The 27560-nt window shown below is 37.5% G+C and overlaps 1 protein-coding gene across 10 annotated transcripts in view; it reads right to left on the bottom strand.

Annotated features, from left to right (window-relative positions):
* The window catches only part of Herc1 (HECT and RLD domain containing E3 ubiquitin protein ligase family member 1), a 224833-nt gene that overhangs the window by 53237 nt on the left and 144036 nt on the right, over positions 1 to 27560 (bottom strand). For 8 of the 10 annotated variants that reach the window (XM_063246766.1, XM_063246775.1, XM_063246770.1 and 5 more), the window contains exons 34-41: positions 24334 to 24510; positions 19415 to 19654; positions 18800 to 18883; positions 15646 to 16166; positions 12830 to 13599; positions 10097 to 10295; positions 7759 to 7919; positions 1133 to 1249 (exon numbers count right to left, since the gene is read on the bottom strand). In XM_063246766.1, coding sequence (XP_063102836.1) covers positions 1133 to 1249; positions 7759 to 7919; positions 10097 to 10295; positions 12830 to 13599; positions 15646 to 16166; positions 18800 to 18883; positions 19415 to 19654; positions 24334 to 24510 — 2269 coding nt within the window. The remainder of the gene's footprint in view (positions 1 to 1132; positions 1250 to 7758; positions 7920 to 10096; positions 10296 to 12829; positions 13600 to 15645; positions 16167 to 18799; positions 18884 to 19414; positions 19655 to 24333; positions 24511 to 27560) is intronic. The other 2 variants (XM_063246772.1, XM_063246769.1) reach the window with 2 other exon arrangements.

Genomic DNA, 27560 nt, shown 5'->3' with positions numbered 1-27560 from the left:
ATACTCAAATATTTCAAGGAAAGATACACTATGGTAACTACTGTTATGTCGGGATATCTTGTGATGAAACACTATGTTGCTTAAATTGTTATGTTCTGACCTGTGCTGTTGTGTTGTTATGTCCTCTTTTATCTCAATTTCCTTTTTTTTTATTATTATTTTTTTTATTTTTAGCTTTTTTTTTTTTTTGTCTTTTTCCTTTTTATCGGTACTGGGGATTGAACTCACGACTGCCTGCTTGCAAGGCAGGCGCTTATGCTGCTGAGCTAAATCCCCAGCCCCTATTTTTAGCTTTTTAAGAGAAAAAATAGCAGGATATATTGTAGTAACCCACCTGTATTGCTCTCACCCATCTTGTTTTGACTGATTTTACTCTATTCTGTTTTGCTTGATAGTATCAAGTTTGAGGATATAGGCAACTACTTTGAAGACAATAAGATTCACTATGATGTCCATTTTGGTTTGACTATTATCTTCTTTTGAAATCCTGTAATGTCTCCAATGTTTTGGTTTTATTGGTTTTGTTATGTACTGTTTTGTTCAATTTTATTATAACTGATTATATAGGCAACTCTTTTTAAGATAGCAAGAGGCATCATGGTAACCATTGTTGATCACCTTGTATTCTGTTTTTACATCATGTACTATATCCATCCTTTTGATTTGACTGACCCTGCTTTGTTATGCCACATTTGGTTTTATTCTCTTCAAAAAAAAAGTAATAAGAACTGTGGGAGTAATAAAACCAAAAATGTGTAATTGTCATTGTAAAAAAGAGAGGAAAAGAAAGTGCTCTAAAGGATATAACTGCATGTATATTTAAGTATTTAAGATAGATAACCATATTACTGAATTTTTGTTGGATCATTGAACAGAACCGTTTGCAGTCTCACTGTTTGAATGTCTACTTTGTATGCTTTAATTTTAGAACTTGAACAACTGTTTCTAAGATGACAATATGTAATCTATTAAGTAGTGATTTCCTACTGTTTATTTTTTTGAAATTCTGTATTACTTGTATCCTTTTTTTTTTTCCTTTTTCTCCTTAAATAAAATTAAAAAAAAATACACTGCCTTTCCTAAGACAGGTCTTCTCATACTACAGATACTAACATACAAAAACTTATCCTACCTGTAGCCTCCATGGCTTTGGCAATCTGTCGGAGAGAGAACCCCATTTCCAGCAAAGGGACTGCTATTGCTGGAGGAGGAGGAGAAGTTGAAAGTCTGCTGCTTGGGTCTGAGAGGGCTGAGACAAAAGAAAGACAAGAAAGGTCTAAATGTCACCATAGAACATGAGTAGAAGTGTATTCTCATAGGAAACTTTGTAAGTCTCCACTTTTAATAAAAATTTAGTAACATCTTACTGTACTAAAAATATACTAAATGTTTAATTATACTGCTTTACATCAATTTAGTATAAGGGTTTTCACAAAGAAAACCTGTGGTAGCACAAAATATACCCGATGAAAATTCTTTAAAATTTTTATTTTGAATAATTTTCTACTTTAAAAATTCCAAAATTACAGAAATTCACAATAGTATAATGACCTTTTTGATTTTTTTGAGACGGGATCTCACTATGCAGTTCAGGTTTGCCTTGAACTCGCTTTGCAGTCCAGGTAAGCCTGGAACTTGAGGCCATCCTGCCTCAATTTCCCAAGTGCTGGAATTACAGGCATGTGCCATCATGCCTGGCTGTTAAGAACTCTTATTCTCCTGAACACTAACAGGGTAAGTAGCAGACTTGATGCTCCATCTCCCATGAATATACTCATATGTAATTCCCACAAATTAGGACATTCCCCTGCATGACCATAACTCACAGACATAAGAAATTAAGTATCCTCATTTCTCCAAATTTCTATTCTAGTTTCACCAAATACCCAATAATGTTCTTTATAGCAAAGGATCCAATCCAGGACGATCTTTTCATTTTAGTTGTCAAATTTCTTCAGTTTCCTTCAATCATTTCGATAATTAGAAGACTATGGGCCTGTTTCTGTACAGTGTTCCTCAGTTTGGTTTGCCTGATACTCCCTCATGATTACATTCAGGGTATTCTCTTTGGAAGGAGTGCCATAAAATGGACACTGCATTCTCATAGATGATACACAGCATTTCAACAATGGTGACATTAACTTTGTTCATTTGAATTAGGTGGTATCTGCCAAGTTTCTCCAAAGTACAATTACTCTTTTCTTTCCTTTTATAACTTCAAGGCTTTTGTTTTGATTTGGTTTTATTTTTTTGAGACAAGGTCTCACTCCATAGTTCAAGCTAGCCTTGAACTCATTATGTAGCACAGGCTGGTGTCAAACTCACAGTGATCTTTCTGCCTCAGCCTCCTGGGTACCACCACACCTGGCTCACCTAAGAGGTATCTGTGTGGAGGTACCACAAGAGTACATGAATATATTGTTCCTCATAAAAATTTTAAGTCATGAGCACTCATATTTAATTATTGAATGAATTACGATCACGATAGCTAACAAATGATGATGTTCTAATTCAATCATCTCTTTTAGATTGACCCATTAATAGTGCACTTTAAGGCAAGGCTTCTTTCTCCATAGGAAAAAAGACATACAAACTTATATATGTAATGATGGATTATTACCTGTTATTATTATGATTATTTATTTTGATATCTCAAGTCTCCCAAAATTGGCAGTTACACTCCCTCAATCTGGTTTTTAAACCACTTGAACACAAGCCTATCATTCTCTGAGTACTTTTACTAGTTTTGGGCACAGGTTATTCCAGCTCATCTCATTCTTGGCCTTAATCAGCTGCATTTCCCAACGATGTGGGTTCCTTTTAGTACAGAACAGTCTTTAAGCTGTACATATGCTTTTCGCAAATGCAAGCATTATTGTGGTCAGGCCTTCTCATTGGACCCTTCTCCTATTGAAACTCTCCTTATCCAGTGGGCTCCTCTCACACACACACGAGGAGCCCTCTTCACTAACTCTTCTAGCATAAATGCTTACCTAGCATGGGCCCACACAGTAGTGAAGGAAAAAAAAGAGAAAACGAGAGAAAGGAGGAGGAAAGAAGAGAGGGCTCTCATTTTTGCTTTAAAAACACCACTATCATTTATTCTCCTACCTTAAACAAGTAATATTGCAGACAAAATTTTACCAAACAATAAACTTTAGATACTGGACAACAGGAAGTATAACACAGTGTTCTCTGAAAGCAAGAAAACAGATGAGTGAGCAGTACACCTGTTTCAGCTTAATGCCTAGAGAGAATCTCCAAGCTGCAATACAGTTAGGGTGAACTTTAACTAAACTCAGTGGTCTCTATGAGTTAAGAACACAGAGTAGAAAATTCAGAGAAGTCAAAGAATGTCAAAAAAGAGAGCTATATGGAAAACAGAGAGTGGCACAGAACAAGAGCTCCAAAAACATGCACAAAGTCCCTCTTACCCTCCATCATCAGCTGATACAGAAACTGTCTAGGGTAAAAGAGAATCACAGAAAGGAAGCAGGCAGAACAAACCATGGAGCTCCAAGAGGGATGGAAACAGTTTGTATTACCACAAGTGAATAAAAAGCTCTTGTTATGTGTAAAGTACTGGATAAACCAGCACCACGATATTGGCTGAATAGTAAGGAAAAATCAGTCCAGGCTATACGCTGTTCGAATTTCATTTAACAAAGCTTAAAAGCAAGTCTTGAAAAGATCAAACCTTTCTATGTAATTAACTGTAGCCCACAACAAAGCTAAAGTACCTTTAAAGAAACACAAAATAGCCAGGAACCAACAAGCTAAAATTCACAATGTTTGTTATGCAATAAAAAAAATTTACCAAGCATGCAAAGAAACAGAAAAAATGCAACTCAAAATGAAGAGAAAAATAAGTTAATAGAAATAGAGCCAGAAACATGATATGTAAGTAGGGAAAGAAATTAAAATGGATATTTTTCTTTTCCTTTTTTTTTTTTTTTTTTTTTTTTTTTTTTTTTTTTGTCTTTTTTGAGGCAGGGTCTCACTATGCAGTTCAGGCTGGCCTTGAGCTCACTTTGTAGCCCAGGGCTGGTCTCGAACTCGCAATGATCCTCCTGCTTCAGCCTCCCGAGTGCTGGGATTACAGGCATGAGCCACTACACTGGCTAAAAATGGATATTTTTCAATTGATCCTTAATATATGAAGTGTCCTCATTTGTAAATTTATTAAAAATGTATTTGCAACCCCAGAGTTGATATTCACATGCTTCTCATTGTGGTCATTTGTAGACAAGTACAGGATAAGAAAAAAACAAAAAACTAAATCCTAATATAAAAGTTTCCAGTGATAATTAGCCTTTTTTTCAGCTCCTACACTATAAACAAGTGTCTTTATCATCATCTAGTTAGTGTGGATTTTTTCCATTTCTGTACCTTTCATTGGTGATTTTACTGTTTACAAGTAGACTTCAGGTATAGTGCTCAAGTGCAACTAAGTGTTTCTAAGCATAATAATGCTGCAACATGCTTTCTTAGAGCAAATAATACATTAGTCAAGCTTCATCCATGCATGAGTTATAGTAGTGTTGGCCATGAATTTCATGTTAATGAATCAACAATATATATTAAATACAGCATCATCAACAGGAAGACACACAGATAAAAGGTTGTAACTTGACTGGATAATGAAAATGTGAACAGAAACTCAAAGCATCCTAATTCCTTATTTCCCTAAAAGTAATGATTCAGGGTCTGCATTGCCTTTCTAAAGCATAACTACTGCTAGTAATGAGAATCAATTGTTATTCTATGTATTATGTAAGGAAGAAGAAAGAACAAACAAAAAGACATGGAAGATTAAAAAAAAACTCCAGGGGCTGGGGATTTAGCTCAGTGGCATAAGCGCCTGCCTTGCAAGTGTGCAGTCGATCCCTGGTACCGATAAAAATGAAAAAGACAAAAAACAAAAACAAAACAAAACAAAACTCCAGAACAAAAGATTAATGACTCGGTAGGCCTGGTAACACACACCTGTAATTCTAGCACTCAGAAGGCTGAAGCAGGAAGATCATTGCTAGTTTAAGACCAGCTTGAGCTACAAAGTGAGAAAGTGAGCTCAAGGCCAGTCTGTACTGCACAATGAGACCCTGTCTCAAAATAACTCAAAACAAAAAGTTTAATGACTCCAAAGATATAGCAATAAGGACTCTCCTGAATAACAATTTATTATAAGGGCTTATAATATACATGGGATTTAAATGTAAAACAACAAAAGTATGAGGTATGATTAAAACATATGATGAATGTTTAAATTTTAAAAATCACAGTAAAAGACACACTGCCATTAACCCCCAAAATACACCCCCTCATGAACATGCTTATCCCATTGTTCTTGCCACTGAGTATCTTATAAGATATGATTAAAAAATATGGTGAATGCTGTTGCCGAGTTCCATCCAACAGAAAGGCAGGTCTGTACATACATAACAGTGTGTTTTCCTCTACCTTACTCACCATGCAACTTCGAGTTCTTCCCTAAAGTCAAAATGACCATGAAAAGTAAATGTGCTGAACCATTTCGGAACATGAAGGCAGCCACAACACTACAACTAAGGACATGTGAGAAAGAGGACTCCAAAACTGCTGCAGAAAGTGGCAAAAATGATAAGCGTATTCAAAGCAAGGGGGACTATTTTGAGGGAGATAATGGCAATGTGTCTTTTACTGAGATAAATTTTTTGAACTTTAAACATATATCATATATTACAAGCATATCTTTTACAAACGTTGAAATGGAAATAAAAGCATTGTTTTAAGATTCTTTCTTACTATATATGAAGTGGTAAAATGACACCTGGATATGTGAAAATTGAGAATGTACACTATAAATTGAAAGTAATCTCTAAAAACACAATATAAACTATTGCTGCTAATAAGGCAACAAGAGATAAAAGAGCAGAGAAAGCAGATTTTAAAGGAAAGAATATTATCAAGCATAAAAAGTTTTTTTGTAATAATGTCCGTTCATGAGAAAGTTACACAAATTCTAAGTATTTATAAACATGAAGACACCTTTAAAATGCATGAAACAAAAACTGACAAACAAAAGAAGAAATAGACGAGTCCACAATTATCGTCAGATTATTTCAGATTATTGGCAGGAGGCACAAAAATTGAGTAAAGAAAGTTTATCATCACTATCAACCAAAATGGCCTAATAAATAATTCATAGAACATCTCACTCAATAACAAAACAATACCCTTTTTTCTAAATCTACATTTTTAACTGAAATAGACCATACTGTAGGCTATAAAACAAATCTCAGTCAGTTTATATCTTTTTCTTTTTGGGTACTGAAGTTCAAACTCACAACCTTGCACTTGACAGACAGGTGCTTGTGCCACTGAGCTGAAACCCTGGCCCTCAGAAAGTTTAAAAGAACCCATACTTTACAAGATCTGTTCTTTGGAACCCTTCTCCACTATTGGTGGGAACACAGACTGGTGCAACCACTGTGGAAATCAGTGTGAGATGCCTCAAAAAACTCAGAATAGCGGTCCCATTCAATTCAGCTATTCCCCTTCTGGGTATCTTCCCCAAAGAATTAAAATACAGAACACCACAGCAATATGTGCACCCATGTTTATAGCAGCACAATTTGTAGTAGCTAGATCTTGGAAACAATGTAAATGCCCATTAACTGAGGAGTGGATCAAAAAGATGGTATTTTTATACGATGGAATACTACTCAGCCATAAAGAAGGATAAACTAGAGACTTTTACAGATGAATGGATGCAACTAGAAATCACACTCATAAGTGAAATGAATCAGACACACATGTAAACACCATATTGTCTCAAAAAATAACATACATACATGTATATATATGTGTGTGTATAAAAATATAGTTAAGATAGTTATACTACTGATTTCTCTGAGTTCACTGAAGAGAAAGATTTGTGTTGGTATTGCTCAAGCCAACTAAAGGTAAATGTCTTGTGTTCTGGGTGAATGAATTGAGTATGACAATGCATAACGTATGTATCACTGTTGCCCCGACTGATGTTTTGCTCTAGTTCTTTTTTTTTTTCCCACATCGGTACCAGGGATCGAACTCACAACTGCCTGCTTGCAAGGCAGGTGTTTATGCCACTGAGCTAAATCCGCAGCCCCTTGCTTTAGTTCTTTTTTCTATTTAGAAAAAAAATAGACTTAAAAAAAAACATACATTGTTTGGACCAGAGATGTAGCTGAGTGGCAGTGTTTGCCTAGCATACATGAGGCCTGGGTTTAATGTTCAGGGTAGCAAAGAGAGAAGAAAAAAATACATTCTTTGATGGCAATAAAAGTAGAATCAATAACAAAAAGGTAACTACAACACCCCTAAACAACAGAAAAGGTAAGTAACAGTTCTAAATAAGCCAGAAATCAAACAAGGTAGTAAAGATAAATTATCTTTGAACTAGATAAAAATAAAAGTGTGGCTTTTCAAAAATGTGTGAACTGCAGCTAAAACAGGGCTTGGAGGAGAACTTTAGCATAACTAACTGCTTGCATTAGGACAGAATTAAGGTGTGATATGACTGATACACAGCACATGCTCTCTCTTCAAAATAGTGATACTTCGATATGCAGTTTGAGACTGGAAAAGACACTCAGTTTGACAGTTGCCATTCTCCTCCATTAAAATCACCACTTCACCTCTAGTGAAGACAAAATACAATGCTCACATGAGACAATCCACAGATCAGGAATGCTGAGAGGTTTGGGTGTCATACTGCATGCGTGACAGCACACACACCTGTGCGGTTAGCTGGCCTTGCCGACTGGGAGTCGGGAGAAGTTAGACTTTGCCTTCTTCCAACTTCATCAGAAGGCGAGGTTGGTAATGACGATATTGGCGGAGTCTGTGCCCGACGTGTGGGAAGTACAGTGGTGGTTGGGTAACTAGAGAACATTTGCCTTTAAGAAAACAACAATGGTTAGCATAAAACCCAACTAAGAAATAATATGTACATCACAATCCTCTTACAGATTATGCAGGGTTTTGATGTAAATTTGATGAAGGGTGGTAACAAATACAAGCCAGCTTTAAAAGTCATTAGCTCATAGGGTACTTTTACTATAAAACATAAAACCTTTTGCTCATTATCATTTGTTCAGCAAAACAGTTGCAGGCAATATATGACAACAAACAAAATGTATGAAAAATTCTTGACTTGATGTCTTTCCTTCTAGCATCATACCAAAATGACATGGATATTTTGGTATGCATATAGTAGTCAGAAGCTAAAGACTTTTAAAGACAGATAACTTGCGGTTACTTTAAATATAAGTTTACTAGTTCAAACCTACACATTATAGGCAAGTTATGGAAAGAAAAGATAAATGTCTAATCACTCAGTACAATTGAAAAACCAGTATGTAAATGATATGCCAGCTCCACAGAACAGGAAAGGCACAGGAGAGGCAACCCTTTGCAAGTTGAGGCAGACACTAGTCATAGAATGAAGTCCCAAGAAGATCCACTGAGCATTCTTGACCAAAAGAACTAGGAGCTTTCTCAGTATCAAAAAAGCCCAGCTTATCCAACAAATAACTGATACTGATGCATACAGGAAATAGCAGTTCTCTGATTTTTTTTTCCTGTCAAATGATGTTCAGCCAGGTGGAGACAACTGCAGCTCTAATTAAGACCCAACCAGGAGAAGAGAAATGAAGGTTAGAGAAAAGGAGGAGGGTTAGAGGTATAGCTCCATCAGCATGTGCTGTTAGGTTCTGGGTTCTAGCACTTGTACTGTAATGGGAAGAGGTGAAGGGAGGGATGAGGAGAAGGAAGAAGAAAGGAAGCATTCAAAGCCTTGTGAATGCCTGTGGGGAGAAAGGGGGCGTGATTCTACCACTGAATCCCGTGCCTTCTTTAGTCAGAGATTGAAAGGGAACAGGAGTCACAGAACTTCCATAGATCCCCTGAATTCTATAACTGCCAAATAAATTAAAAACAGAATGTTATGACATTTCTCTTCTCCTTCTTGAAGAAAAGCACTTCTTAGAACTATTAATCAAGTGACAGAGTTAAGAAGATGTGGCAATCGTTGCTACAAAAATTAGTGCTTCCTTGCGTGAAGCTATAGTAGTAATCTCAGGATGTGAGGTGAGGATACTACATAGAATCACCATGAAAACATAATTAAAATGCAAACTATGGGCACCACCACCAGACTTCATGAATCTAGCATGCAGCCCCAGAGCTGTAGAAGGCCTCGCATGTGGCTCTTAGGCACACCATAACTGAGAATCACAACTAAAACCACTCTCCTCACCCACTTGCTAGGATTATTATTGGTCTATACCAGTGATGGCAAACCTTTTAGAGCTTTCAATGATAGCAAAAAGCCTGCTGTGGCACACATGCAATTGGTTCATCATCACTGCTGTACAATGAGAATAATAATGACATGTCAACTAATAAAAGGGAGAAAAGAAATAAGAAAAACTACTCTGTTTTTCTTACTTCACATAAGCCATAATTAAGAGAATGTATAACCATTCACTCCCTAAAGAGCTTCTCATGTAAATTTTCATTTGTGTATATCTAGCACACAGAAACAAAAGGAAACTGAGTAAGTAAACCCTACTTAGAATTTACAAGCCTATTAAATAAGGTAGCTGAATTAGCATCATAAAACATGTCCTTTCATTTGAGTATACTTTAATCTTATAGTTAGAATAAAAGTATAAATAATTATGCTTACAAGCAAAATACAATCACAGAGGTGAGCTTATTCTTTGAGACTCTAATATATAAAATACAAGTTTTTAAAAAAATTCAAACATTTAGCCAAAAACAAACAACAAAATAACCCTAGAAAACATCATAAGAGAGACCTATGGGACACTTGCTGGTCAGTGGCCCAGCTGACTCGCCCTGGAGCCGCCAACTCCAGGCTACTGGCTATGAGGTTGTATGTGGCAAGTTAGAAAACCTCCTGAAAGACATTGCCAACTTCAGTCAGTGGATTTTACTACACGATCTCAGATTTCTCCCAGCTCTAGAGCACTGCGTGTCACTTGGGCACACTGTAAAAGAACAATCATGCTTCAGAACTGTGGGCAATGTTAAAGGTCAATGTCTCTACCTGAGAAGACTAAGTGGCATCACTCCGGGGGACTCAGATGCAGGCACTGTTTCTGTGTCAGTGACTGGAGTGGTGGCAGTTGTGGTGTCCTCCAGTGAGCTGCTCATGAAGGAAGTTGTGCTTGAAGCTGATGGGCTAGTGGTAACTGGAGTCTGGGCCTGCTGTGCTTGATCGCTTTCTTCAGCTTGTTGATCAACCTCTATACACCATGGTAAAGGATAAGAAAGCATGGATTTGTTTTTTTGAAAAGAAACAGTGAGAATCAAGAACTTTTACTTTTAAAAATTTCTGAATGTATTTTCTTATTTACCAAAATGTTGTATTCACTATCATACATACTAGTTCAGACTCTACACGTAGTACCATAACAAGTCCTTAAAACTAGTCATTTCTGTTTTCAGAGAAGAGATTTCTTTTTAAAAATGTGAAAGAAGTTACTTGGTTGTAAGATAAGACAAAAGGTATTCTAAAGATATTTAGTGATTAAATCTGTGCTTTCCTAGCTCTGTGATTTTGATGCCTATCTTCAGTCTATAAACAGAAAAATACAAAGTAGAAATGCCACGCTTTTAAAAGGAACATACATAGAATCTAGAGAAGCACCTGGCACACAGTAAGCATTCTATAAGCATTTCCTGAAAGAACGTCATTTTTTTATATATATACGTCTGTCTGTCTAACTGTCTGGTAAGGAAGTCTACAAATAAACACAAAACAGGAGTTGCTACAAAGACAGCTAATTCTATTAGGTTTGCTAAATGGCCATATTCCTTCAAAACCCAATCTTAACATTCCTACTTACATGTACCACATACCACTCTATGTTTGTTTACTGTCTAAGCTAAGACAAGAAGGAGAGGAGTAAAGGCAAAGGAAAGAGTGTGCTACTTTCATGGACTATACAGTATATCATGTATTAAAAAAAACTGAATTCTTTGTAGTATTTTTTTATTGTCACCTTTGAGAATAGTGTAAGTTGGGAATAAGGAGAAGTAAGGGCAGAGGAAAGGAAATGAGACTCGGAGGAGGAGGAGAAAAAGAATACGAAGCTATAACATAAGCTTTACAAAGGCAAGAAACTTTGCTTCATTCACAGGTCTTTGTGTAGAATCTAGAGAAGCACCTGGCACAGAGTAGGCATTCTATAAACATTTCCTGAAAGAATGTTTTTTTTTCTTTCTCTTTTTATTGGTACCAGGGATCGAACTCACGACTGCCTGCTTATAAGGCAGGCGCTTATGCCGCTGAGCTAAATCCCCAGCCCAGAATGTTATTTTTTAATCTCATAATTTATACTATTGCCAAAGGCAAAGATGAAAGTATTTTTGGATACAATGCATCATGTATGAAAGTGGTAGCCTCTAAAATGCCTGTAATATATGTTAGAAGTTATTAGAATATATTTTGAATCAGCTAAAAAATACTCTAGTGCCTTTTGTGGTATTATTGCTTATATTTATATGTCCCCCCAAAGCCTCACATGGTGGGGATTTTTGGAGGCTGATGGATCTGGGATCTGTGCTGCTGGGATTAAGAACATGATGCTAGAGAACAAGACCAATAAAACTTAGGCATTGTAAACATTACAGAACTTCCAAAGAAGACAATAGTCAAACCAGAATGGGTATCTTAGTGAATCTTATTGTCTTCAAAGTAGTTGCCTATTTCTTCAAACTTGATACTATCATATAGAATGGAACAGAGTCTAATCAGTCAAAACAGGATCGTGGGAGTACTACAGGACTTCAAAACAAGTTAATAGGAAATCGAAAAGAGTTACTATTTATATATCCTAATTTTTTTGAATTTTTTCTTTAATTAAGACAAACATAAGAAATGACTAAATAATTTTTTTTGAAACAATAAGGGGGAGATTGAGATAAAACAGGACATAACAATATAACAATAGAGGTGGTTTGTTTTGTGTTTTTCTCTTTTTCCTCTTAAATAAAAAAAAAAAAAGAACATGATGCTAGGATTGATGCTAAGGTTAAGGATGTGAGTGCTACCTTAAGGGCGGGTATTCTGAGTAAAACACAAGGCACAGAAAAAGCTCTGGTCGTGGCTTGTTGCTTGCTTGCTTTTGCTACCTTCTGCCTGCCACAAACCATTTCTCCTCTGTGAGTCCTCTCTGTCACGCCACCCTGCCTTGGAGATAGCCAACTATGAACTGAAACCTCTATAAACTGTGAACTAAATAAATCTTTCCTTCATTAACTTTGGGTGTATTTGGTCTCAGCAATTACAAAAGTGACTAAGACACATCTGGCATGACTTACAACTTCACTTTTATAAAATTTAGTAATAATTGGCAGATGAGGGGCTGGGGATTTAGCTCAGCGGCATAAGTGCCTGCCTTGCAAGCAGGCAGTAATGAGTTCGATCCCTGGTACCGATGAAAACGAAAAAGACAAAAAAAAAAAAAAAAAAAGGCAGATGATTAATATAAAAGTAACACACACAAAAAAACCTGTCTGTCTCATAGGGAAATAAGTGAAAATTGCTTTAGCCAAAAATACTTATATAAAAATATTAATATAAATCACAGTTTTAATAGTTTTGAGTATAAATGATTTCTTTTTTTTTTTTTTTAACTTTTTATCGGTACAAGGGATCGAACTCACGACCACCTGCTTGCAAGGCAGGTGCTGATGCCGCTGAGCTAAATTAGATCTCCAGCCCCCGAGTATAAATGATTTTAACAAAAGAGAAAAAAAAATTAGATAAACATACCTTGCTTAATTTTGCCCCCAAACTGGTCTTCCAAAAGGCCATGAACCACTAATTTATAAATCATGGCTTGTGCTCGTTCCAGATCAGCTAAACCCAGCACTCTCTTTATCGGTGACCGCATGACCGCTCGCTTCACCATGTGTCGCATCAGGAATTGCAGGGCTGCACGCATCTCCACATCTTCGTGAACAACTGGAGAGCTCGCACAGTCTGAGTTGTGGCCGTTTTCTGCTAGAACTTTTGGTATCAGCAATAGTTCAGCGTATTTACTGCAGCCGAGAAGAGCACTAAGTGATTTCATAGCACCAAGGTAGAGATAGGACAGCTGGACTGCTCTGATTTCTGACTGGGCTATGTCATGATTTCTTGACACATGTTCATGATTTTTTCTTTTTCCCTCTGTGATCTGATGCTGAGATTCCACACTTGGTAGTGCTGGATCTAATGAAAATGAAGCTATTTCGTTTTCTGATTTGGAGCTTGTGGCTCCCTGACCTTTGGCATCATCAGATAGACCTGTTCGTACATCTACAGAAGCCTCAGTCTCAGGCCTCTGCTCACTATCCTTCTCCTCAGACTCATGTCGGTGCTTCTTTTCATGTCGCTTGGCACTCTGTTTCCCCATGTCTTCGTGAATGCCTGTCAGATATGTCAGGTCCAGCAGCACGGAAGCCGTCAGGCCTCGAAATCGCGCCACATCAAACGGCAAGGGTTCACAGGGTTCCAGATTATACAGTGGAGTATCACTAGGCGACCAAAAAGTTGGGAAGCTTTAATAAAGATCAGAATGACACAGGAAAAAGCAAGTGAGGGAAGGACAGAAGGAAGGTCCGGAAAATAATGTAGACAAACAAGATGTATCATGTGCACAGTACAGAGACTAATTTACACAAACTTAAAATGTCATCGCAGAAAGAAACATAAGATTATTATGAGAAAATGAGGAGATATGATGCTATATGCAAAAGTAATGAAATGTGAATGTACTTTCAAGTGAAAATAGACACCACTGTATAACATAAGGAACAGACAGCAAACTTCCCAAATGGCCAAAGAGTTAGTATTTGAAATTTTGCAGGGCAAAGTTCTCTTACCACCACTCAATCCAGACATCATAGTACAAGAAAAGCCAGTGACATTCCTAACAAACAAATGTGGGTCTGGAGATAGACCAGATACAGTTTGATGTGATCTGGAAAATTTCTATAATAAATCTATTTTATTGTGTGTGTAAGGGCTCTTTATAAAAACTCCACAGGAGATTTTCATATGTTGTGGTCTTTATATTTCTCATATTTTAAGCAAAAATATGATCATATATTTCCTGGTATCTGAAAAGAAATTCTTACAGTTTAAGAATGTTCCAATTGTATAAGATATAATAAAAAGCTTCAGGAAATATACAAGTTTTGTTATACTAACCTAAATCTTGGTTCCACATATCTTCCTATTTTTTTGTATCAATTTTCACTTGTTTTCATTTTATTTATTGATTTATTTTACTAGACTATATGCAAATTAACAAGGTATCATAAATCCTTTCTGAAACAGGAAAATGATAAAAGGTAGGCTCTTTCTTTTTTGCGGGGGGGGGGTGATTATTGGGGGTCAAACTCATGACCTTGTGCTTGCCAGGCAGGTGCTTTTGCTCCTGAGCTAAATCCTCAGCCCTTCATCTGACTGTAAAACTGACCCTGGTTTCTTACTCAGTGAAATGAGCAAATGTACAATACATTAACCCCTGAAACTGTGTGAAAACTTTGTGTATGTGTATTTTTTGTGTATTTGTTTTTTTGAGGCAGGATCTTGCTATGTAGTTCAGATTGGCCTTAAATTCACTATCCAGTCCAGGCTGGCCTCACAGCTAATTCTCCTGTCTCAGCCTCCACAGTGCTGGAATAACAAGCATGCAGTACCACACATGGATTGTAAGTGTTGCCATAAAACACCAGGAACCACTGCTGGAGGTAATGTTCTCAAGTCATATTACACAAGATTTGATAGGAAATCACATTGGGTAATATAATAATTATATAGTATTATCCATAAATCCAAGATTTCAAAGGATATGATTAAAGCAGTCAGCAGATAAAGTGGTTTGTTAGTAAGTGAAGTTTTTATTTCAAATCCTATCTGAATGCAATACATCAGAATGCTAAAGCACCCAGCTTGTCAAATAAATGTAATTTTCCTATTTAGTCAAAATGCTGCTAGGCATGGTGGCACACGCAGCATTCTGGAGGCTGAGGCAGGAGCATAAAGAAAATAGAAAAAAAGAAAACTAAAATGGAAAAAAGGTAGAACAAAATAAATGAGATAATCCAAAACCTAATTTTAATTATGCCCATTCTATAGTTAGAGCCCTTCTAGTACAAACTGTAATCAACAGATTAGCTGGTTGGCTTTTTACTATCCCACTAGATAATGGAAATGACTCTTTAAAAAGCAGGAAAATAGACTAGGGGTGTGGCTTAGTGGTTGAGGGCTCACTTTGCATGCACATAAGGCCCTTGGCTCAATCCCCAGCATCACTGCAAACAAAACAACGAGCAGAATGCCAAATGAAAAACAGAAAGAAGGATTCCAGTGAAGCCTAAACTAGTGAGCTTTCCATTTGTTCATCAAAGTAACACAGAAAAGTGTGTGTTTTACAAACAACTAATATTCAAAGAATACAGGTTAGAAAAATTCTTTTTTGAAATCATAGTACCAATACTCAGTACAGAAAAAATTTCTTTAAGTTCACCTAAAATACATTAAGGCCAGTGCCACCATTAAATACAGATTTGCACGAAGTGTAACTCGACAGATCATACCTGATGGTGATTTCTGCTTCATCCCACTGGACCTTGGCAGAAGTGCTCCCCTCTTTGACCACTCCCAGCAGCGTGGCATGGCGCCCAGTTTGCTTGTGGACACACCGACCTCCAACTCTGAGACCAGCATCCACACCTCCTATCACTGCCAGCACGGGCCATACCTCTGTGCACAGAGTCCTCAGCTGCGGCTCGGAGAGGTCAGCAAGGCCATGCCTAGTGTGTTTACCTTTCTCTTCATCTTTGTTCTCTTTCTCCTCTCTCATCTCATTTTCCTCTCGGCTCTGAATTGAGCGGCTTTTCTTTAACTTCTGACCTGACTCTTTAATACACATTTTAATTTTATGCAGTCTTTCCATCATTTTTTTGTTAATGCTGTAAGTCCAACGGTCTGTTCTGTGAAGAATACGGATAAGCTGAGTAGTGGCCTCAGCTAGCACTGCTGCTACTGGACTACAAATGGGATCTCCTGGAAGTAAGTCTCGGGGTGTGCCACGCATCTGCATATCACAAATTTTCACCTATACAAAAGAAAAGAGAGTGAGAGATGTGTGTTAGTAACAAGTCTACTTAACTATCAGTGATTATAAATCCTACCATAAGAATCCCACAGGCCTGTTTTTTGGGAGGGGGTACTAGGAATCGAACTCAGGACCTTGTGCTTGACAGGCAGGCACCTGTGCCACTGAACTACATCCCTGGCCCCTAATTGGCCTCTTAATACCAGTGAATTTTAATAACTAATCCTCCAAAAAGAGTCAGGAAATGTTACAAACCTAGGGAAGCTACAGATGGTCCTTTGGAATAAATTGCCCTGTTATTAAAACATCTTGTAGCCTTAGAATTCTAGGGCTGTCTCAAGCTCATTCAAAGATGACTATGAATCATGGCATATGTGACTGACTCAATTTAATCTAAAACAACCTGAAAAACACACTAGATTTCATTCTCAAGACAGTAGAGTAATAATGAATTGAAGGGCCACCCTTTATTGAACAATGAAGGGGGACACAGGTATAACTATAAATTTTAAAAGTAGGATACTCCTACATGGACATATACTGCACATAGGACATAAAAGGTAAGATGGGGGACAATATAAATTCATATAAATTCACATCTTAACTGAATTACTTTGGGAAATTATTAGTGTTTCATCTGGAAAATGGCATTAATAATAATCCTTTTACTGTTATTTTAAAAATTAAATGAAATTATATATGCAGAGTGCTTACTAGCACAATGGCAATCAAACCATAAATGTTTTTAAAATGTTAGCAACCATCAGTATATGATCTTCTCTGAGATTATAGTCTAAACCTGGGTAGATTTCAAAGTTCATAGATATTGAAAGTACGAGGCCATTATTCTCAGCACAACACACAAAAATCCATTTTTAGGGGACAAGAATACCATTAAGCTGTGTGCAGCGGTGCACATCTACAATGTCAGCTTCTTAGGAGACTGAGGCAGAATTGCAAATCTGAGCCTAGCCTGAGCAAGTCAGTAAGTGCAGAGGTCCTGCATCAAAATAAAACAATAAATAGAGCTGAAGCCGCAACCCATAAGTAGACTGCTTGCTTAGTAAGCCCAAGGACCTAGGTTTAAGGTCTAGCATCAAAAAAAGGTGGTGGTGGGGGGAGTATCATTAGGGGAAGGCAAGAAACGATATTAGCACCAGGTAGCCTCTGCATTTCTAGTCCACTTTTTACTGTATGTATGTACACACACACACACACACACACACACACACACACACACACAGAGGCATTAGCTTTTTACTTTAAAGAACTGAATAAAAGGTAACCTTCATGATTAGGATTTGACAAGTCTAAAACTCCTCTCATGGGGAAATCATAAATGACCTAACTTGAAAATTTTCTACTGTAAAATAAGTAGAAATTCTTTCTTTTTAAATTTTAATGTTATTTTTCTCCACTGTTGGTAGGAACATAGACTGGTGCAACCACTGTGGAAATCATTGTGGAGATTGTTCAAAAAGCTAGGACTAGAGATTCCATTTGATCCAGCTATTCCCCTTCTGGGTATCTTTCCAAAAGAATTAAAAACTTCATACCACAGTGATATATGTACACCTGTGTTTATAGCAGCACAATTTGTAATAGCCAGATCTTAGAAACAACCTAAATGCACATCAACTGAGGAATGGATCAAAAAGATGTGGTGTTTTTATACAATGGAGTACTATTCAGCCTGATAAAGACTGATGAACTGGAGACTTTTATGGGTAACTGGATGCAATTTGAAAATATACTCATTAGTGAAATAAATCAGAAATGCATATATACACATCATATTGTCTCACTAATGTGAGAAGCTGAAAGAGGAAACATATGTATATGTATATAAAAAATAGTTAAGACAACTGTACTACTGATTTCTCTGAGTTCAATGAAGAGAAAGATTTGTGCTGGTTTTGTTCCAACAATTTAAGCAGATGTCTTATGCTCTGGGTAAATGAATTGGGGATGACAATGTGCAATGCATGTACCATTGTTGCTGCCTAATTGACGTGTTTTGAAAAACTTCTTTTCTTTTCCTTGAAATAAAATGGATTTGGGTTCTAGTGAGAAGGTATCCCTTTAATGTTGTTCTCATGAGGTTCAACTTTATACTACCTACAAGATCTAAGAACCCCCCAGTTAAATGAATACAAGGGGATTTCCTCAATACAACATACCTACAATTATTTGGCTAATGGCATCTCATTACATTTAAGATTAATTTTAGATTTTTTCTCATATTCGTAATTGTCAACAAGTCAGATTATCCATAATCTAGTTCTTACAACTCCAACTGTTGCACATATATTTGAAAGTTGACTTACTATATTCAATTTGCCTGAAGGTCAAACAGTGGATTAAAGACAATTTCTGAAGTATTTAACCTTCTTCTAGAAGCATGAGTTACTTGGGTCAGGTTCTTTCAATGGTGTAAACACCTTATTATCCTTACAAAGTCTACCTGATACTAACACGTACTTCTAAAGCTTAAAAAAGTGTGAAGTTTTGGGGCTGGGAATTTAGCTCAGCGGCATAAGCGCCTGCCTTGCAAGCAGGCAGTTGTGAGTTCGATCCCTGGTACCAATAAAAAGGAAAAAGACAAAAAAAAAAAAAGTGTGAAGTTTCAGTACCTTCTCTCCTGGGTTGCTGCTGTAGAACATTACACACGGGTACAACTCTGCTGCATCTACATCTTCAAAAGCTAATTTGGGTTCCTAGAATGTGGCACAGGTGAGGAAAAGAGAAAAAACATTAACTGAAAATATCTAACCATATTAAAATTAAACCCATTATAAGACAAAACAACAGTTACTAGAGCCAAATCCCAACTAAACTTTTTGACTAAGTTAATTCCACATAAAATAAATGATCTTAATTTATTCACTTTTTTCAAAAATCTTACTGGGGCTTGATTTGGCCGCCTTTTTGTTGTTAGTTTGGCACTGAATACGTTTTTTGAGACAAGAGTCTGGCTATGTAGTTAAAGCTGGCCTTGAAATCACTATTTACCCCAGGCTGACTTTGAACTCACAGTGATCCTCCTGCCTCAGCCTCCTAGTGTTGGGATTACAGGCATGTGCCACTACACCCAGGTGGTGCTGAAAAGTATTACGAGAGCCAGAAAATACTAAAGAAAAGAAGGTGAGAGGTAAGTAATCTATAAAGTGGGTAACTAGCACTTGAACAACTGAGTTGAATGTAATTTTAGGGGGAAAAAAGCCATGTTTATGAATGTGTTTCAGTACCTCTCCATTTTTCCCAAACGAAATGGTCCTGGCTTCCATGTCTAACACACAAGTAATGAAATCCCCCTGAGTAAAGCTGGACAATGTCAGAGTCTGTTCTCCATTGTGATAGAGATTGCCACTGTAGGCCCGATAGAGCCACATATCCGAGGTGGTACGGTGGTTAAAGTCATGGACTGGCCAGCGAGAAACTCCAACGCATGTGCCTTCGTTGCCTCTGTTTTCCTTCACAATGTAAAACTAAAATAAAAGTCACAATGGTCATGAATACTAAAAAGAGTATATATGCCAATAACTCCACAAACCAACACTGAGGAACATATTAACATAAATAATACTTATGCATTTATAGAAACATGTTAAGTAACTTTTAGCTTAAGTGGAAATATAAAAATAACTTCATCAACTTATACAGAGTTTTTGTGGGGTTTTTTGGGTTTTTTAATTTTTGTCTTGTTGAGATAGGGTCTCTCTGTGCAGTTCAGGCTGGTCTTGGGCTCACTTCATAGCACAGGCTAGCCTGGAACTTGCGATGATCCTCTTGCCTCGGCCTCTCGAGTGCTGGGATTACAAGAGTGTGCCACCACGCCCAACATATAAAGAGTTTAAAACAACTTTATTCTTTACCTTTACAGAATGTTTAGAATAACCTTCGAGTATCTATAACATTTGAAGTCATTTCAGTTTGCAACTTAATTACAAAGCTAAGGAAATGTGCCTAGGCCAGATAACTATAGGCCCACTCTCAGGACACTAGATGCGCTGGATCCCACTGCTTTTGGCCTTGCTACCTGACAACAGGGGCTTTAAAAAGGCAGTTGAGGGCTGGGGATTTAGCTCAGCGGCATAAGCGCCTGCCTTGCAAGTGTGCAGTCGTGAGTTCAATCCCTGGTACTGATAAAAAAGAAAAAGACAAAAAAAAAAAAAAAAAAAAAAAAAGGCAGTTGAGGGGATTTTGTGCTGTTCTCTTTTCCAGGTGGGAAGAAAAAAGGAATAGATATTCTCATATATTGGTTTTGGATGGGCCAAAGAATAAAAATGAGCTTGCAGTTGCTCTCTCCTATAGTAAGAGGAAAAAGGATTCAAAAATCTCTCAAAATGAGCTTTGGGTAGGCCAATAATATAACAACGATGCATACTCTTTCCTTCAAGTAAGAGATGAAAAGGTTAAATCAGTTCTGCAAAGCAAAAAATAAAAAAGGAAACTACTTTCTTCAGCCTCCTGCTACCATTATAACAATTTATCTTCCCTGACCAATTAACCCTATGAATGCTCAATTTTCTTTGAAGGATTAGAGTAAACTTAAGATCTGAGGGAAGAGAAAAGAAAAAAAAATTAAAACAACTTTGTGATATATTAATTTAAATGGATATATTAATTTAAAAATTGATATAAAAGGTTATATAGTCTTTTAACTTCATAGATCAGCTCTCATCAAAGAGAGCTGCAGAACACACACAGGCCTGCCAATCTGTGATGGTGGCCTGTCTCTGGCAGCATGCAAGCCAAGTTCCCACAGCAGCTGAGGGTCCGATAACAAGTGTTTTTTCTAAGCTAAAACCTCAGTACTCAGATTTAATTGCAGTGTTGGCACTTGGTGATAAGTGGGTTTTAGGTTGTAGTCTGTGTGCTCTGTCTCTGAAAGGCTCATCTTCACTAAGGTAGTGGTACACAATTTCCTTGCTTTTTACCACACTTTAAACTGTGTGTACTGAAAGCAAAAATAACTGGAGATATTTCTGCTATGATTTTTTTCTTACTGGAGCCTCAGGACAATGGGAAGATAAAATTTAAAAATAGGCAGCTCCAAACAGATATAGATATATACAGGAGACAACTTGAGTGACTCCCCTTGAATGGAGAACAATTTCTGCAACTTTGATTATGTGGAGACTTATTTCTTTATACTGATATGTACAAAGTACTGATATGTATGTGGCTTCATAAGCAGGTCTTGATAGTTAATGATTTGTTTTAACTGGCTAACGTCTTAGACTCCTAAAAGGCATAACTGAAGTCAACACTACAATTGATCTCACCCACTGCCTGGGTGAAGGGTTTTTATTAATTCCTTCTCTCTTCAATTGGCTGTAAGCATTGCAAATAAGGCCAGCCAAGGTACTGGTGTGTAATCTCTAAAGCCATCAGACAGTCTCCTGTTTCCTAGAGTAGTGTTCTCTGTAACAGATCCATGGGCACAGCAGGATGGTAGAGTCAGTCAGCTCCAAGGAATGTCAACTGGGTATGAGCCTCCAAATAAAGAGGCTATGAGTCCCCAGGGCATGAAAGTTTGCATATTAGAAACTGAAACAACAGCCTCCAAAAACAATTCAGTTGCTACCTTAACTGAATTATGCAGATTGATCCTTCTGCATTTTGCTATACTTGCATTTTGCCAAGATGCTTTTCTCACACCTGGCCAGCCAGCTCAAGTTACTCCCTAGTTACTCATTGTCACTCATTCTGGAGCCACGCCCTTCTTTGCAGGGTAATTCTGGGAGAGGCCTTGGATCAGGGCCTCTGTCCACACATCCTCACGGGGATTGGATTTAGGACCTCTCCACTGTCCTTAACTTGGAATGTCTTGGTATCTTCACTCTCCAGTGGGTTGCATTGGAGGTGGTAGACTGGAATTAACTTGCTAGGATTCCAATAATATCTCAATGGGATTATAAATATAACTTTTTAGATTGTGAGGAAGCCTGGAAAAGTGGTTTACAATACTTGGGTTACTGTACTCAATATTTGGCATTACAATAAATATACTTTTAGAGTGTTACAAAGCAGTTTTCAGTTGGTAATAAGTTTTGTAAAATCAGATGTCTGATAAAGAGGCTGGTAATTTTCCAGCCTGAAGTGCACATTTTTGAGTGGGTCACTTTGTTTTTTTTTTTAGAGACAGGGTCTCACTATATTGCCCAGGCTGGAGTGCATTGGCTATTCACAGGCGCGATCCCACTACTGATCAGCACGGGAGTTTTGACCTGCTCCCTTTCCGACCTGGGCGGGTTCACCCCTCCTTAGGCAACCTGGTGGTCCCCCACTCCCGGGAGGTCACCATATTGATGCCGAACTTAGTGCAACTTAGTGCGGACACCCGATCGGCATAGCGCACTGCAGCCCAGAACTCCTGGACTCAAGCGATCCTCCCACCTCAGCCTCCCAAGTAGCTAGGACTACAGGCATGCGCCACCACGCCCGGTGAGTGGGTCACTTTGAACTTTTAAGAATGATAAACTCCCTGTGGGAGTCTAGCTGGTCACCTGGACTCAACCACACAGCATTTAGGCCTTATTGTTGCCCCCCAAAACGTTCTAGAATCCTTTACTCATAATTCTAATTGCTTATACTCTAAATAAAAGCTGATACTGTCTGCCACATGCTGTTTCACTGGTTGATAGGGGGCTGCCAGTTTAGGACACTCTTCTGTGAGGTCATAAACTATGAAAACATTATGAATGCTGGCTGGACGGTTGAGTCTCTTGTAGATGGCTCATAGTGAAGGGCTTCATTTTAGATGGACTCATCTAGATACATGTCTTAACTTATGACTCCTACTGAAAGGTAAAAGCTAAACTACACAGATTAATAATCCCCCGACCACTCTTCAGAAATGGGACTCTTAATTTCCTTTTGGTGATGTCTACTTCTTCTCTCTCTTCCTTTTTCTTTCTTTTTTACTTAGTATATTTCACTTTCTGGATGAGTTACAATTTGGAACAACACTGTGATGGTTTGATTCAACACCACTTATCTGTTCCTGAACCTTCCACAAAATACTGCCACTTGTCATCCATACTTGAGACACCAAAATGACAACACAGGCAACAAAATCCTTTCAAACTACTTTCTAACAATTAGTCTGAAATCCGTGGGTCAACTAAATTATTTAGACTGAAAATAGTGGCAGGCCAATTGAGGCCATTTAACCTGCATTATCTGATTATTGTGCGCCCTGATAAGTGGTACCCTAACAATTATACAGTCCTGGTTTCCAGGGAAACATCCATGTCCTATAAGATTATAGTTCTTGTGTGTGTGCCCCATAGTGATACTAACTCTACACTAGATGGCCAGAGTTGTCCTGTGTAAAAATCAATGCCTAACTTTAAAAAGTGAACACGAAAACTCAAAAATGAAGCCACATAGCCTTAGAAGTAGGTCTTGATAGTTAACGATTTGTTTTAACTGGCTATGTCAGACTCTTAAAAGGCATAACTGAAGTCAACACTACAGTTGATCTCACCTACCACCTGGGTGAGGGGTTTTTATTAACAGTTTTATTATAAATACCTGGCAGCCAAGAATCAATGGGATACATAGAAAAGGCACAGTGTTATCCTTAGAAACAGCTGCTTACAATTGTGGCCCATGGCTGACATTAGTAAACTCAACTAGTAAAAAACAGTTCTCTACATAGATAAAAATTTCCACAACTGAAAAGGCTGCCTCATTAGGCCTAGATTGTACAAACAATATGTGTTATTTAAATGCTTTCCTTCTGCCAATCTGTATTTTTAGTTGATGGCACCCACAGAGTAACTACAAAATAAAGCATTTTTGAATGCTCATGAGATAAACTATTACCAGGATTTCCCACGTGAAAAAGATCACAGAGATGTTGCTGCATTTTCACTGCCAGGAGAAATGTGCTATGTGATCCTTCATAAGAAGGAAAGAATACAATTTTTAAAAATATTTGATTATAAGGTAATTGTAGAGTTAGGAAAGAGTTACAAAAACAGTATAGTATGTGTTCTTCAGTCAGTTTCCACTTATAACACCTTACATAATAATACCACTTTGCTTACATATCTGATTTTTTAAGTCTTTCCTCAGGATTTTTTTTTTCTTATAAGAACCTGGAGTACAAGGACTAAAACACGAAATGCTAATCACTATTTAGAACTCCACGTACCTTCCACTGATAGCATCCAGAGGTTATTCCTGTTGATGCTAATCCATAGCCTTTTCCTCCACTGCCATGAGTTAAAACCTGTCCATTCTCCACTAGGCAACACTGAGCTTTCTCTGGATCAAAAGATACTTCTTGTATAGGAAGGTTTTCATCTTCTTCTTCCAACTCTCCTTGCTTCTACCAGAAAGGAAGATAGGTCAATATTTTGAGGGAAACCAGGTATTTAATATATTCTGAGGTTTCTTGACTTAATCCCACACACATTTATTAATTTGGTACCAATTATCAGTTATTATACAAGGCAATGGGAAAACAACATTAAACAAAGCAGGGATCCTGCCCATAAAAGACCTTATTTTCTAATTAAGGGAAAAAGATACATAATGTCAGCACTGCAGTGTAAACACAAAGCAAAAGTACATGTCTTAAGCGTGCTTGAGAAGAAGATAAACCTTAAACAGAGTAGCTTCTGAGTGGATCCTTAAATGATGAAAAGACATTAAGCAGATGATCACAAAAGAGAAAGACACGTTAGGCAGTGTGTACAGCATGTGCCAAGGCACAAAGGTACAACAGAGTTCAGTGATTTAAAATAATTGCCAACAGGATGGAATGTATAGAGGAGGAGAATGGTAAAAAACAAGTCCAGGAAGAAAAAAAAAAGACCACACAAAATCATGGAAGGTCTTGTATTCCATATTAAGTTTAAACATCATAGATCGGGGCTAGGGATTTAGCTCAGCAGCATAAGCGCTTGCCTTGCAAGCAGGCAGTTGTGAGTTCGATCCCTGGTCCGATAAAAACGAAAAAGACAGAAACACACACACACACACACACACACACACACACACACACACACACACACATCACAGACCAAGGAATGCCCATGCAGACAACTTACATAAAAGATCCATAATTAGATCTGTGCCTTAAAAATATTTTACCAGGGATGTTAGGATGAAGAAATACAGACTAATCAGGAGGCTGCTAACAGAAAGAACTTAAACAGATAGCTTAAATGCTGTTGATAAGAACTGTTTAAGTATCGAGGGTTTAAATTCACCCATTCAATGGACATTAACTATGCACCTACTCTATCCCAGAAAGTCTATCATGATTTTTATATTCAGTAGTATATAAAGATAAATAAGATCTCTAGTCTCATATAATATACTTTGGGAGAGGGGGACAAAAAATAAGAAAAATCAGTCAATAAGTGCCATGTTGAAATTAAAACAGGTGATGTGACAAAAGGTATCTGACAACTACTCTGAACTGACTGGGGAAGGACTCTCTGATACTAAGTTTTTGAAATATATCCAAAGGGAATATCCAGCTTAAAGACTGAAGGAAAGAAGAAATTTCAGTGTGTTCATGAAAAAGTTACAGGTGCCAGGTGTGGTGGCACATACCTGTAATCTAAGTTACTAAGGAGATTGAGGCAGGAGGATTGCAAGTTTGAGTCCATCCTGGGCAATTCAGCAAGATTATGTCTTATAATAAAAAACAAAATAGGGTTGGGTGATATAGCTCAGTGTGAAGGAGGGAGAAAAGAGGGAAGGGAAAAGAAAGGAAGGAAGACGGAAGGTGTTCAGTGGGCAAAGGCAAACAAGATCTAGATTTTATCCCAAGAATGATGAAAAATACCTGGAGGGTTTTAAGCAGGCAGTCAACTTTTTGTGATTAACAATTTTAAAAGATCGCTCTGGGTCCTATGTAGAGAGTGGACTACAGAGGGAGACATCGCAAGTCGAGATATACACTAACTATACTATTCCTGTAATCTCGGCAGTGGAATGCCCTGGAATAAGGTAGTTATAGAAGAGATGAGGAGGTGAGCAAGTTTAAATTCTAGTATAAAGGGAAGCCAACAGAAGAGCTAGAGATTGCACACATGGAGAAAACAGCATGAGGGCATGAGGGTAATAAGAGGAGGATTGAGGATGATGCCTAGGTTTCTGTGCCTCAGTGTTTAACTAGGAGGCTGGGAAAACCCTGAGAAGGAACAAAATGTGATAATACTAAGACAGCTAGTATCTTTACACACTGAGTACAATTCAAGAAAAATGCCAAAATTTTAAGTAAAATTTGGGGATTAATGGCATATGGGCCTGAAAAAAGTTTCTTTGGAAACAGAAAAAGGGGTAAGAGTGATGGTTGAAAAAAAAGAAAGGATAACGGGAGTAGGTCTTGTGATAGAGTTCCACATTAAGATTTTTTTCCTTTTTCCACAAAAAGGAAAAGTCTTACAAAGGAGAGTAAGAGACCATTCTAATAAGGTAGAAGAAAAGCCAGTAAAATGCAAAATGATGAAAACTAAAAGAATTAAGAGTGTGTACCTAAGAGCTATTTAGGAGGTAAAATCAACGGAGCCCAGTGGATACACATACGGAGACATCAGCAGAATTTAGAAGTCCTAGGAATTCAGGTTTAATGAAATAATAGAAATAATGATATCATTACTCAGAATGGGACAGGAAGGGGAAGGTTTTGAGGCAGAGATACTTTGGACAGCATTTAAGCTAGGAAGGCACTGCATGTAAGTGAGTATGGTCATGCAGAGGAGCAAGCCTGCTGGTAAACTGGGCATGGTAGCATATACCTGTAATCCCAGCATGAGGGACGTTGGGCAGGAGGGTCACCATGAATTGAAGGCCAGTCTGGGCTACATAGTTGAGTTCAAGGCCAGCCTGATTTATTTAGTGAGACACTGTCTTTTAAAAAGGAAAGAAGACAGACAGACTGTTGGTAAACCCTAGAAGGGAATTTTGACGGAATATCAGTATTTTGAGATGGAAAGAAGGTGAAAGCAGCACCAAATAAGTCAATTCCAAAGAGAACCAAGGGTTGGGAGAAGTATGTAGAGATTCAGGAAAAGTATTGCTTTAAAAACAACAAAAAGCTGACATTTCAAGAGGTCAAATAAAATATAGGCCATAAGCAGACAGTAGTGCTTCTATATCCTGAGTTCTGCATCTGCAGATTCAATCAGCCACAGATTGAAAAATAAATTTGTTTTTTTTTTCAAAGTAGCTCAGATTACAGATATATGTCACCATCTCTCGCTGGAAAAGAATTTTTTTTTAATCTGCAACTATACTGAAAATATACAGACATTTTTCTGGTCATTATTCTCTGAACAATATTTTAAAACAACCATTTACATTGTAATAGGTATTACAAATAATCTAGAGATGAGTCAAACGCATGAGAGGATACACTTAGAT

Source organism: Cavia porcellus, unplaced genomic scaffold (assembly GCF_034190915.1).
Source record: "Cavia porcellus strain 051 isolate PalLab524CR breed Dunkin Hartley unplaced genomic scaffold, mCavPor4.1 scaffold_4, whole genome shotgun sequence".
Lineage (NCBI taxonomy): Eukaryota > Metazoa > Chordata > Mammalia > Rodentia > Caviidae > Cavia > Cavia porcellus.
Note: the sequence above shows the minus strand (reverse complement) of the source record. Positions and strands in the feature narration are given on the sequence as shown.